Source organism: Nannobrachium achirus (assembly GCF_963921795.1).
Source record: "Nannobrachium achirus genome assembly, chromosome: 22".
NCBI lineage: Eukaryota > Metazoa > Chordata > Actinopteri > Myctophiformes > Myctophidae > Nannobrachium > Nannobrachium achirus.
This window is the reverse complement of record NC_137829.1, coordinates 726796-741681: the sequence shown is the minus strand read 5'-3', so window position 1 is coordinate 741681 and position 14886 is coordinate 726796. Positions and strand designations below refer to the sequence as shown.

General features: G+C 39.1%; 1 protein-coding gene across 8 annotated transcripts in view; it reads right to left on the bottom strand.

The window, feature by feature from the left end:
* Positions 1-3242: 3242 nt before the first annotated feature.
* Positions 3243-14886, bottom strand: part of LOC308307801 (uncharacterized protein) — a 31059-nt gene continuing 19415 nt past the window's right edge. For all 8 annotated transcript variants that reach the window (XM_080753090.1, XM_080753093.1, XM_080753096.1 and 5 more), the window contains one exon: positions 3243-3910. In XM_080753090.1, coding sequence (XP_080609216.1) covers positions 3790-3910 — 121 coding nt within the window. In that variant the 3' untranslated portion in view covers positions 3243-3789. The remainder of the gene's footprint in view (positions 3911-14886) is intronic.

Below are 14886 nucleotides of genomic sequence, written 5' to 3'. Positions count from 1 at the left end.
TGATCGTTACCATGATTTTTCTTTATTAACAAATAGGATTAGGTTGTATATCAAAATAAAAGGCAGGGCATAACAGAACAAAACGTAGGACAAGGACAGTACAAATACATTAAAATAAAATACAATAACCTATAGAAAAGACACTGTTATCCAGGTCAATTGATTGATTGAATACTTTATAAGCAGTTTGCATAGGAAAAACACATATAGTACATTTAAGATACAAGGGGGGCCTTTTTTGTCCATGCTAAACCCTAATCCCCTAAGCTTCTTGCCTTTTTTACCATTGAAAAACATTTTTAAAATACTTCAAAAAGCCAATCTGCCAGGGGGCACGGTGGCGTAGTTACTGTAGAAGTTCCTGGGTTCGATTCCCGCTGTGGGCGCTAAGGGCGTGTTCCCTCCTCCGCCTCATCAGCACCCACATCTTAGGTGGTGTTGGCAAAAGGGCCTTTCTGTGTGGAGTTTGCATGTTCTTCCCATGTCTCCTAGGGTAGATACCCTCACAAAAACATGCAGTAATCCTGGTCTCTATACTGCCTCCCCCTGGCCAGCCAGGGCGCCTGATGGTAGGGGAAAGGAACTGGTTGGAATAACGTGTTCCTTCCACGCGCTACGTCCAAACCGGGGAAATCCCCACTGTCAGGTGAAAAGAAGCAACTTGGACTCCTCATGCATAGAAGGAAGCATGAGGTCAGTCTGTTGTCTCCCCAGGCGTGGCAGAGGGAGAGCAGAGCCCAGGATTACATAGGCAATTAGCCCTTCGCTATGCCCCTCCTAAACCCGTGCTTGCCCAATGCCACGTTTAGCGACAGGTTACTAAGGCGGGTGCCTTGGCAAGCTGCCATGGCGGCGTGCAGCAATAGCACCCAGCTGCAGACTAAGTAACCTGCCTCAAACGCACGTCTAGGAAGAAAACAATAGCCTATACTAAAGTCAGATTAACATACAGTACACAAGTGTTACCAGTTATATTTTCTCATGAAGTGCTCCTAAATTATTCCAGTGGGTTTGTGTAGGTCAGTGCAATCCGTTCTGTTTTTGTTTCAGTGTTTGTGACACGGAAGCGAGTGGGTGGGACGTTCGCGAACGAATCGAGTCTTTTGAACGGCTCTTTGAAATGAACGATATAATTCGGTTCACAGTAGGGAGCCGTTCCTTTCTAATGAACAGTGTTGGGAAAAGTACTAAATATATTTACTTAGGTAAACATATCAATACTGCAATCAAGTTTGGAATGTTATTAATGTACTTAATATTTTGTGTTTTATTAATGAGTAAAAGTAAAATAGTATTGGTATCAAAATGTACTTAAATTAGCCTACCAATATTAGAACGTAGCCTACTCATTATGCAGAATGTCCTGTTTCACAGGTTTTCCAATGAGTAAAATGTAGAAAAATCATTTGCAAATAGCTGATCTACAAGCTCACAATGCATTGCAACGTGACACATTGTGAGCTTGTAGATCACCTATTTTCAAATGCCAGAAATGTATCCAATGGCAAAAATGTATAGGCCTATTTGGGTGGAAGTGATTTACAATCATAATCAAAATCTACAAAGTAACCAGTAACTAAAATGAGGCAGTCTTTTGAACGGCTCTTTGAAAGGAACGGATCTCAGAGATCCGGTTCACTTCAGAGAACCATAAATCCCATCTCTATCTAGCAGCCAGACTCGCGGTACAGCGATGCGCGCCGCCATGGCAGCTTGCCAAGTCAGCTGCGTTAGTAACCTGTTGCTAACTTGGCATTGGACAAGGACGGCTTTAGGAGGGGCATAGCGAAGGGCTAATTGGCACTGGGTGAAAAATGTTACCAAATCGTGGGACAGAAATGTAAAAAAAAAGAAATAGCAGATCTACATTGTGAGCTATTAAGCTACATTTTAAACTATTTAAAAATGTTTTTCAAAATAGTAAAAAAAAGGAAGTTTAGGGGTTTAGCTTGGCGAAAATAGGGCCCATAACATGTGTTGTGTTGTGCAGTCATTAAAGAAGTACCCGTCATTAATGAAGCTCCCGACGCATTGCATTGTGACAAGCATGTTACAAGTTTGTAGATCTGCTATTAGCCTAAATATAGTCTAATTTAGGGATTATTTGGTTATGTAGGCTGATGTATGATTTGTAAGACACACACACACACACACACACACACACACACACACACACACACACACACACACACACACACACACACAGTTGAGTTAAGCTTGATTGATTGTTTGGTTTCGTTTAATCAAAGTATAATCAACAGTCTAAAATTTCACGAGCATAACACAATAAAGTGCACACTGCGACATGTTGTGAGCTTGTAGATCTGCTATTTTGGTGAAGACCAAGAACAGAGCCAAGGCCAAGTTTACCATGTGTTGAGGGTTGAAAAAGAAAAATTGCACACAAACAAATGAATCCAACATAATTTATAGAAAAGATCAAACCAAACCATTTTCACAACACTGATGACTGCTGTCAAACAAGCTAGCTATCTATGAAGTCTATGAAAAAGTTTAATCTGCAACACAATTTGATGTAATTGTAGCGGTCCCTGCTTCATCTCTCTCTCAGCAAAAGGATCCGTAGCCTTATAAATAACTAAAGGCAGATGATTTGCTGTGGCGACCCCTGAAGGGAACAGCCAAAAGGAATTAAGAAGAAGTATGTCACCTCATACATGGTGTAGACCTGAGGACCCCTTCCTCAGGTCTACACCATGTATGAGGTGACATCTCCAAGAAGAAGAGGGGTCGTCAGGTCTACACCATGTATGAGGTGACATTAAGAAGAAGAGGGGTCCTCAGGTCTACACCATGTATGAGGTGACATCTCCAAGAAGAAGAGGGGTCCTCAGGTCTACAGCATGTATGAGGTGACATTAAGAAGAAGAGGGGTCCTCAGGTCTACACCATGTATGAGGTGACATTAAAGGACCTACACCATGAATTTTCACTCTTTCTATTTTAAAACCTTTTTTTGGGGTCCCACTGGCACCTTCTATCCTCACAAAGTCCTATTTCTGACCGTTGTGTCTTTCTCTGGTTTTGGGCAGACAGAGATGAAAAGCTTTCCACGGGTTCTCAGAACAGTGCTGTTCTGAGAGTTGACGAGAGTGACGTCACTCTCGGATTCCCGTTTTTTTTTTCAGTCAAAAAAAAAAAAAAAAAAATCAAAAAAATTTTTTTTTTCAAAACTTTTTTTTTTCAAAAAGATGCAATGCAGTCATAAAAAAAATCAAAAAAATAATTTTTTAATTTTTTTTTTTCAAAACTTGAAAAAAAATTTTTTTCAAAATAAATTTCAAAAAACTTTTTTTCAAAAAACTTTTTTTTCAAAAAAAAACTTTTTTTTCAAAAAACTTTTTTTTCAAAAACTTTTTCAAAAAAATTTTTTTTTTCAAAAAATTTTTTTTTTCAAAAACTTTTTTTTTTCAAAAACTTTTTTTTTTTCAAAAAACTTCTTTTTTTTCTGGAAAAACCCCACTAGATGCGCCCCTGAGCAAACAGAGGCCGTTTTGGTATTGCTGCTGGAGAGCCTCATTATAGTAGAGCTAGAACAAACAAAAAGAATGGTCAGAGTGTTTTTTGAGGGTTAAAACCTAGACTCAATTTTGAGCATATATTTATACAAAAAATATAGTTTTAAAAGCATGGTGTAGGTCCTTTAAGAAGAAGAGGGGTCCTCAGGTCTACACCATGTATGAGGTGACATCTCCAAGAAGAAGAGGGGTCCTCAGGTCTACACCATGTATGAGGTGACATCTCCAAGAAGAAGAGGGGTCCTCAGGTCTACACCATGTATGAGGTGACATCTCCAAGCGTTCCTCTGAAGAACAGGTCACACTCAACGTAGGATGCCAGGTTGCCCACGTCGAAACGCCCACTGATCTCTTGAACGTAAACCGGTTGCCTGGAATCAAACAAACAACAACACTCACTTAAAAGGCATGGAAGGTATTTTTTTTCCTTTCTTTTGTTAAAACAAAGTGTTTTTGAGTGCCTAAGACGTCCCCAGGTGTCTTAACGCTGAGAGCCACGGCCACGTTTAGACGCGCAGAGACTTCTTACCTGGAAACAGGTGCTGCGGCGGCCGCTAGTGAGCGAAAAAAACAAACAAACTCATATCCCATGATGCATCTCGAAAGCCGCTGCTGCCCGACTTCCTCATTCACATCCATTCTATCTGGGTTCCTCATTCACATCCATTCTATCTGGGTTCCTCATTCACATCCATTCTATCTGGCTGCAGTAAAATGTATTTTTCTCTGTTTGTTTTCCTACATCGCTTGTTTGGTCCAAACGTCCTGTTTTCTATGGACCATAAATTACACACGGATCCTCACGGTTGTTGTTTTTTTCTTCTCCGCGTGAAAGAAGACACGTGGAGCGGCCACGAACCGAGCAGCCGCTCGCACAATGGGCACGCGCAGCATGCACAGAGCCCCCGGAAATCTGGTAAATATAATAGGAAAAAGCCTTGGCAGTAATTGTGGGCTCGCCTATAAGGCGAGCACACTTTAGATATTGTCATTGTGGGCTCGCCTATAAGGCGAGCACACTTTAGATATTGTCATTATTTATCTATCAGGCAGGCATACTATATCAAGTTCTCCTCAAAACTTCGGTTCCTTTCTACTCCTACATACTTAGTGAGAAAATGAAAATAAAAACATCAATGTGTTCAGCTTACTGTGGCGAAGTGTGCTATTACTTTTTACAGCAATCGGCCAAATGGTGGCACTGTAGGAAGCCTTCGAAAGTGCGATCTTTGAACAGGTATAGCTCATGCTGTGTTATACATACAGCCATGAAACCTGTATACACTTACGCGTCTCCTCATGCCGAACAACTTTTACCCTCTAACTTTTGACCTCTGACCTTTAGGTCTCCCACAATTCGGAATTATATGAAAAACAGTAAAAATCTATCTCCTCCTGGGATTTTTGCAATACGCACATGAACATTTTTTCACATGAACTTTGAACCTATATCTACACAGGCTATGTGGTGAGAAGTTTGTACGTTAAATAATGATTTTTTAATAATTCAATATATATTGCGGTTTTATGCAAATTATTCTTCGGCCTCTAAATCATACATGCAAAGTTACACGTTCATGGCATTTGGCAAAGATGTGGAGGGTTAGTCAAAGTATCACTGAAACCAATTTTATTCCAATCAGCCAAAGGGGGGCGCTATACGAAGCGTTTGAAAATCCAAACTTCAAACGGGCATAAGTCATGACTCGTTTCGTTTGAAGACATGCAACTTGTTACACGCGTGCTTTGACTCGAGCGGAAGACATCTGTGTCGTTGTTAAGTAAGCTCCGCCCTTCGATTTTCCGCCATTTTGAGCAGTTTGTAAAACGCGTAAACCCGCTTTTATTCTGGAATTTTCGCTCCACGTGCACAAAACTTTTTTTACGTGAACTTTGGACCGATATCTAAAGATCTGTCAGATCGGATTTCTTTAAAATTGAAACATGCTTTTTTAAATAAATTCAATGAATATTGCAGTTTTATGCAAATTATTATTCTGCCTCTAAATCATACATGCAAAGTAACATGTTCATGGCATTTGGCAAAGATGTAGAGTGTTAGTCCAAATATCACTAAAACCAATCTTACCCCAATTGGCCAAAGGGGGGGCGCTATATCATTTTGAGCAGTTTGTGAAACGCTTAAACCCGTTAGGATTTTTTTTTTGCAATTTGCATGAAACATTCTACACACAATCTAAGGACCTTTATCTAATATGCCTATGAAGTGCACACACACAAAAAAAATAATAATAATGAATATAGCTGCAAGCAGTGATAAAGTGGCCAAAGCCAAAAACACCTCAAATCATGAACACAGCCTGCAATGTGCGTGAAATCTTGCAAGCACATTCCCAATAGGTCAAGGAACAGATACCACCCTTCTTACATTGGCCTGTTATAGCGCCACCAGCGGGTCAACTTTTGCACAACACATTTTTGGAACAAAATGGAACAATCTTTGACGTCAGTAACGTCAAAGAGAGCACTGCCTGCGATCTTGACGTTATGTACTTTTATAGCAATTGTTTTCTGGCTTGAAGCGAGCCCACAATTGTTTCGAAGGAACAATATTTTTCTAGTTGTGGGCTCGCCTATAAGGCGAGCACACTTTAGATATTGTCATTGTGGGCTCGCCTATAAGGCGAGCACACTTTAGATATTGTCATTATTTATTTGTTTATTTATCTATCAGTAGACGGGATCTTCGGTTCCTTTCTACTCCTACATACTTAGTGAGAAAATGAAAATAAAAACATCAATGTGTTCAGTTTACAGTGGCGAAGTGTGCTATTATTGTGGGCTCGCCTATAAGGCGAGCACACTTTAGATATTGTCATTATTTCTATACTAGGCAGGCATATCAAGTATCAAAAAACTTCGGTTCCTTTCTACTCCTACATACTTAGTGAGAAAATGAAAATAAAAACATCAATGTGTTCAGCTTACTGTGGCGAAGTATGCTATTACTTTTTACAGCAATCGGCCAAATGGTGGCGCTGTAGGAAGCCTTCGAAAGTGCGATCTTTGAACAGGTATAGCTCATGCTGTGTTATAAATACAGCCATGAAACCTGTATACACTTATGCGTCTCCTCATGCCGAACAACTTTTACCCTCTAACTTTTGACCTCTGACCTTTAGGTCTCCCACAATTCGGAATTATATGAAAAACAGTAAAAATCTATCTCCTCCTGGGATTTTCGCGTCAAGTGCACAAAACTTTTTTCACATGAACTTTGGACCAATACGGTCAAACTGTCTGGTCGGATTTCTTTTAAAGTGAAATATAATTTTTTAATAATTCAATCAATATTGCGGTTTTATGCAAATTATTCTTTTGCCTCTAAATCATACATGCAAAGTTACGCGTTCATGGCATTTGGCAAAGATGTAGAGGGTTAGTCAAAATATCACTGAAACCAATCTTATTCCAATTGGCCAAAGGGTGGCGCTATACGAAGCGTTTGAAAATTCAAACTTCAAACGGGCATAAGTCATGACTCGTTTCGTTTGAAGACATGCAACTTGTTACACGCGTGCTTTGACTCGAGCAGAAGACATCTGTGTCGTTGTTAAGTAAGCTCCGCCCTTCGATTTTCCGCCATTTTGAGCACTTTGTAAAACGCGTAAAACCGCTTTTATTCTGGAATTTTCGCTCCACGTGCACAAAACTTTTTTTACGTGAACTTTGGACCGATATCTAAAGATCTGTCAGATCGGATTTCTTTAAAATTGAAACATGCTTTTTTAAATAAATTCCATGAATATTGCAGTTTTATGCAAATTATTCTTCTGCCTCTAAATCATACATGCAAAGTAACATGTTCATGGCATTTGGCAAAGATGTAGAGTGTTAGTCCAAATATCACTAAAACCAATCTTACCCCAATTGGCCAAAGGGGGGCGCTATATCATTTTGAGCAGTTTGTGAAACGCTTAAACCCGTTTGGATTTTTTTTTTTTGCAATTTGCATGAAACATTCTACACACAATCTAAGGACCTTTATCTAATATGCCTATGAAGTGCACACACACAAAAAAAATAATAATAATGAATATAGCTGCAAGCAGCGATAAAGTGGCCAAAGCCAAAAACACCTCAAATCATGAACACAGCCTGCAATGTGCGTGAAATCTTGCAAGCACATTCCCAATAGGTCAAGGAGCAGATACCACCCTTCTTACATTGGCCTGTTATAGCGCCACCAGCGGGTCAACTTTTGCACAACACATTTTTGGAACAAAATGGACCAATCTTTGACGTCAGTAACGTCAAAGAGAGCACTGCCTGCGATCTTGACATTTTGTACTTTTATAGCCATTGTTTTCTGGCTTGAAGCGAGCCCACAATTGTTTCGAAGGAACAATATTTTTCTAGTGACAATATCTAACCGTCATATCAAGTTCTCCTCAAAACTTCGGTTCCTTTCTACTCCTACATACTTAGTGAGAAAATGAAAATAAAAACATCAATGTGTTCAGCTTACTGTGGCGACGTGTGCTATTACTTTTTACAGCAATCGGCCAAATGGTGGCGCTGTAGGAAGCCTTCGAAAGTGCGAACTTTGAACAGGTATAGCTCATGCTCTGTTATACGTACAGCCATGAAACCTGTATACACGTATGCGTCTCCTCATGCCGAACAATTTTTACGCTCTGACTTTTGACCTCTGATCTTTAGATCCCTCAGAATTTGGAATTATATGAAAAACAGTAAAAATCTATCTCCTCCTGGGATCTTTGCGATACGCGCATGAAACTTTTTTCACATGAACTTTGGACCAATACGGTCAAACTAGTCTCGGCGGATTTCTTTTAAAGTGAAATATATTTTTTTAATAATTCAATCAATCTTGCGGTTTTATGCAAATTATTCTTCGGCCTCTAAATCATACATGCAAAGTTACACGTTCATGGCATTTGGCAAAGATGTGGAGGGTTAGTCAAAGTATCACTGAAACCAATTTTATTCCAATCGGCCAAAGGGGGGCGCTATACGAAGCGTTTGAAAATTCAAACTTCAAACGGGCATAAGTCATGACTCGTTTCATTTGAAGACATGCAACTTGTTACACGCGTGCTTTGACTCAAGCGGAAGACATCTGTGTCGTTGTTAAGTAAGCTCCGCCCTTTGATTTTCCGCCATTTTGAGCAGTTTGTAAAACACGTAAACCCGCTTTTATTCTGGAATTTTCGCTCCACGTGCACAAAACTTTTTTTACGTGAACTTTGGACCGATATCTAAAGATCTGTCAGATCGGATTTCTTTAAAATTGAAACATGCTTTTTAAAATAAATTCAATGAATATTGCAGTTTTATGCAAATTATTCTTCTGCCTCTAAATCATACATGCAAAGTAACATGTTCATGGCATTTGGCAAAGATGTAGAGTGTTAGTCCAAATATCACTAAAACCAATCTTACCCCAATTGGCCAAAGGGGGGCGCTATATCATTTTGAGCAGTTTGTGAAACACTTAAACCCGTTAGGATTTTTTTTTTTGCAATTTGCATGAAACATTCTACACACAATCTAAGGACCTTTATCTAATATGCCTATGAAGTGCACACACACACAAAAAATAATAATAATGAATATAGCTGCAAGCAGCGATAAAGTGGCCAAAGCCAAAAACACCTCAAATCATGAACACAGCCTGCAATGTGCGTGAAATCTTGCAAGCACATTCCCAATAGGTCAAGGAACAGATACCACCCTTCTTACATTGGCCTGTTATAGCGCCACCAGCGGGTCAACTTTTGCACAACACATTTTTGGAACAAAATGGACCAATCTTTGACGTCAGTAAAGTCAAAGAGAGCACTGCCTGCGATCTTGACATTTTGTACTTTTATAGCCATTGTTTTCTGGCTTGAAGCGAGCCCACAATTGTTTCGAAGGAACAATATTTTTCTAGTTTATTATAGCAATCGGCCAAATGGTGGCGCTGTAGGAAGCCTTCGAAAGTGCGATCTTTGAACAGGTATAGCTCATGCTGTGTTTTAGGTACAGCCATGAAACCTGTATACACTTATGCGTCTCCTCATGCCGAACAACTTTTACCCTCTAACTTTTGACCTCTGACCTTTAGGTCTCCCACAATTCGGAATTATATGAAAAACAGTAAAAATCTATCTCCTCCTGGGATTTTCGCATCAAGTGCACAAAACTTTTTTCACATGAACTTTGAACCTATATCTACACAGGCTATGTGGTGAGAAGTTTGTACGTTAAATAATGATTTTTTAATAATTCCATCAATATTGCGGTTTTATGCAAATTATTCTTCGGCCTCTAAATCATACATGCAAAGTTACATGTTCATGGCATTTGGCAAAGATGTGGAGGGTTAGTCAAAGTATCACTGAAACCAATTTTATTCCAATCGGCCAAAGGGGGGCGCTATACGAAGCGTTTGAAAATTCAAACTTCAAACGGGCATAAGTCATGACTCGTTTCGTTTGAAGACATGCAACTTGTTACACGCGTGCTTTGACTCAAGCGGAAGACATCTGTGTCATTGTTAAGTAAGCTCCGCCCTTCGATTTTCCGCCATTATGAGCAGTTTGTAAAACGCGTAAACCCGCTTTTATTCTGGAATGTTCGCGTCACGTGCACAAAACTTTTTTTATGTGAACTTTGGACCGATATCTAAAGATCTGTCAGATCGGATTTTTTTTAAATTGAAACATGCTTTTTTAAATAAATTCAATGAATATTGCAGTTTTATGCAAATTATTCTTCTGCCTCTAAATCATACATGCAAAGTAACATGTTCATGGCATTTGGCAAAGATGTAGAGTGTTAGTCCAAATATCACTAAAACCAATCTTACCCCAATTGGCCAAAGGGGGGCGCTATATCATTTTGAGCAGTTTTTGAAACGCTTAAACCCGTTAGGATTTCTTTTTGCAATTTGCATGAAACATTCTACACACAATCTAAGGACCTTTATCTAATATGCCTATGAAGTGGACACACACACAAAAAAAAAAAAAATGAATATAGCTGCAAGCAGCGATAAAGTGTCCAAAGCCAAAAACACCTCAAATCATGAACACAGCCTGGGATGTGCGTGAAATCTTGCAAGCACATTCCCAATAGGTCAAGGAACAGATACCAACCTTCTCACATTGGCCTGTTATAGCGCCACCAGCGGGTCAACTTTTGCACAACACATTTTTGGAACAAAATGGACCAATCTTTGACGTCAGTAACGTCAAAGAGAGCACTGCCTGCGATCTTGACATTTTGTGCTTTTATAGCCATTGTTTTCAGGCTTGAAGCGAGCCCACAATTGTTTCGAAGGAACAATATTTTTCTAGTTATTTATCTATCAGTCAGTCAACAGTAGACGGGAACTTCGGTTCCTTTCTACTCCTACATACTTAGTGAGAAAATGAAAATAAAAACATCAATGTGTTCAGCCTACAGTGGCGACGTGTGCTATTATTTTATACAGCAATCGGCCAAATGGTGGCGCTGTAGGAAGCCTTCGAAAGTGCGATCTTTGAACAGGTATAGCTCATGCTGTGTTATACATACAGCCATGAAACCTGTATACACTTATGCGTCTCCTCATGCCGAACAACTTTTACCCTCTAACTTTTGACCTCTGACCTTTAGGTCTCCCACAATTCGGAATTATATGAAAAACAGTAAAAATCTATCTCCTCCTGGGATTTTCGCGTCAAGTGCACACAACTTTTTTCACATGAACTTTGAACCTATATCTACACAGGCTATGTGGTGAGAAGTTTGTACGTTAAATAATGATTTTTTAATAATTCAATATATATTGCGGTTTTATGCAAATTATTCTTCGGCCTCTAAATCATACATGCAAAGTTACACGTTCATGGCATTTGGCAAAGATGTGGAGGGTTAGTCAAAGTATCACTGAAACCAATTTTATTCCAATCGGCCAAAGGGGGGCGCTATACGAAGCGTCTGAAAATTCAAATTTCAAACGGGCATAAGTCATGACTTGTTTCGTTTGAAGACATGCAACTTGTTACACGCGTGCTTTGACTCAAGCGGAAGACATCTGTGTCGTTGTTAAGTAAGCTCCGCCCTTTGATTTTCCGCCATTTTGAGCAGTTTGTAAAACGCGTAAACCCGCTTTTATTCTGGAATTTTCGCGTCACGTGCACAAAACTTTTTTTACGTGAACTTTGGACCGATATCTAAAGATCTGTCAGATCGGATTTCTTTAACATTGAAACATGCTTTTTTAAATAATTCAAACAATATTGCATTTTTATGCAAATTATTCTTCTGCCTCTAAAACATACATGCAAAGTCACACTTTCATGACAAAATAGTGTAGAGGGTTAGTTCAAATATCACTGAAACCAATCTTACCCCAAATGGCCAAAGGGGGGCGCTATATAATTTTGAGCAGTTTGTAAAACGCTTAAACCCGTTTTTATTCTAGGACTTTTTTTGCAATTTGCATGAAACATTCTACACGCAATCTAAGGACCTTTATCTAACATGCCTATGAAGTGCACACAAAAACATTATAAAATAATAATAATAAATATAGCTGCAAGCAGCGATAAAGTGTCCAAAGCCAAAAACACCTCAAATCATGAACACAGCCTGGGATGTGCGTGAAATCTTGCAAGCACATTCCCAATAGGTCAAGGAACAGATACCAACCTTCTCACATTGGCCTGTTATAGCGCCACCAGCGGGTCAACTTTTGCACAACACATTTTTGGAACAAAATGGACCAATCTTTGACGTCAGTAACGTCAAAGAGAGCACTGCCTGCGATCTTGACATTTTGTGCTTTTATAGCCATTGTTTTCTGGCTTGAAGCGAGCCCACAATTGTTTCGAAGGAACAATATTTTTCTAGTTGTGGGCTCGCCTATAAGGCGAGCACACTTTAGATATTGTCATTATTTCTATACTAGGCAGGTAGTCAGTGCAAGTATCAAAAAACTTCGGTTCCTTTCTACTCCTACATACTTAGTGAGAAAATGAAAATAAAAACATCAATGTGTTCAGTTTACAGTGGCGAAGTGTGCTATTATTTTCTATAGCAATCGGCCAAATGGTGGCGCTGTAGGAAGCCTTCGAAAGTGCGAACTTTGAACAGGTAGAGCTCATGCTGTGTTTTAGGTACAGCCATGAAACCTGTATACACTTATGCGTCTCCTCATGCCGAACAACTTTTACCCTCTAACTTTTGACCTCTGACCTTTAGGTCTCCCACAATTCGGAATTATATGAAAAACAGTAAAAATCTATCTCCTCCTGGGATTTTCGCGTCAAGTGCACAAAACTTTTTTCACATGAACTTTGAACCTATATCTACACAGGCTATGTGGTGAGAAGTTTGTACGTTAAATAATGATTTTTTAATAATTCAATATATATTGCGGTTTTATGCAAATTATTCTTCGGCCTCTAAATCATACATGCAAAGTTACACGTTCATGGCATTTGGCAAAGATGTGGAGGGTTAGTCAAAGTATCACTGAAACCAATTTTATTCCAATCGGCCAAAGGGGGGCGCTATACGAAGCGTCTGAAAATTCAAACTTCAAACGGGCTTAAGTCATGACTCGTTTCGTTTGAAGACATGCAACTTGTTACACGTGTGCTTTGACTCAAGCGGAAGACATCTGTGTCGTTGTTAAGTAAGCTCCGCCCTTCGATTTTCCGCAATTTTGAGCAGTTTGTAAAACGCGTAAACCCGCTTTTATTCTGGAATCTTCGCGTCACGTGCACACAACCTTTTTTACGTGAACTTTGGACCGATATCTAAAGATCTGTCAGATCGGATTTCTTTAACATTGAAACATGCTTTTTTAAATAATTCAAACAATATTGCATTTTTATGCAAATTATTCTTCTGCCTCTAAAACATACATGCAAAGTCACATTTTCATGACAAAATAGTGTAGAGGGTTAGTTCAAATATCACTGAAACCAATCTTACCCCAAATGGCCAAAGGCGGGCGCTATATAATTTTGAGCAGTTTGTAAAACGCTTAAACCCGTTTTTATTCTAGGATTTTTTTTGCAATTTGCATGAAACATTCTACACGCAATCTAAGGACCTTTATCTAACATGCCTATGAAGTGCACACAAAAAAATTATAAAATAATAATAATAAATATAGCTGCAAGCAGCGATAAAGTGTCCAAAGCCAAAAACACCTCAAATCATGAACACAGCCTGGGATGTGCGTGAAATCTTGCAAGCACATTCCCAATAGGTCAAGGAACAGATACCAACCTTCTCACATTGGCCTGTTATAGCACCACCAGCGGGTCAACTTTTGCACAACACATTTTTGGAACAAAATGGACCAATCTTTGACGTCAGTAACGTCAAAGAGAGCACTGCCTGCGATCTTGACATTTTGTGCTTTTATAGCCATTGTTTTCTGGCTTGAAGCGAGCCCACAATTGTTTCGAAGGAACAATATTTTTCTAGTGACAATATCTAACCGTCATATCAAGTTCTCCTCAAAACTTCGGTTCCTTTCTACTCCTACATACTTAGACAGAAAATGAAAATAAAAACATCAATGTGTTCAACTTACAGTGGCGAAGTGTGCTATTATTTTTTACAGCAATCGGCCAAATGGTGGCGCTGTAGGAAGCCTTCGAAAGTGCGAACTTTGAACAGGTATAGCTCATGCTCTGATATACGTACAGCCATGAAACCTGTATACACGTATGCGTCTCCTCATGCCGAACAACTTTTACGCTCTGACTTTTGACCTTTGACCTTTAGATCTCCCACAATTTGGAATTATATGAAAAACAGTAAAAATCTATCTCCTCCTGGGATTTTCGCGTTACGCTCACAAAAGTTTATTCACATGAACTTTGGACCAATACGGTCAAACTAGTCTCGGCGGATTTCTTTTAAAGTGAAATATATTTTTTTAATAATTCAATCCATATTGCGGTTTTATGCAAATTATTCTTCGACCTCTAAATCATACATGCAAAGTTACACATTCATGGCATTTGGCAAAGATGTAGAGGGTTAGTCAAAGTATCACTGAAACCAATTTTATTCCAATCGGCCAAAGGGGGGCGCTATACAAAGCGTTTGAAAATTCAAACTTTAGACATCTGTGTCTTTTTTAAGTAAGCTCCGCCCTTAGATTTTCCGCCATATTGAGCAGTTTGTAAAACGCTTAAACCCGCTTTTAATCTGGAATTTTCGCGTCACGTCCACAAAACCTTTTTTTACATGAACTTTGGACCAATATCTAAAGATCTGTCAGATCGGATTTAAAAGAAAAATTGAAACATGCTTTTTTTAATAATTCAATGAATATTGCAGTTTTATGCAAATTATTCTTCTGCCT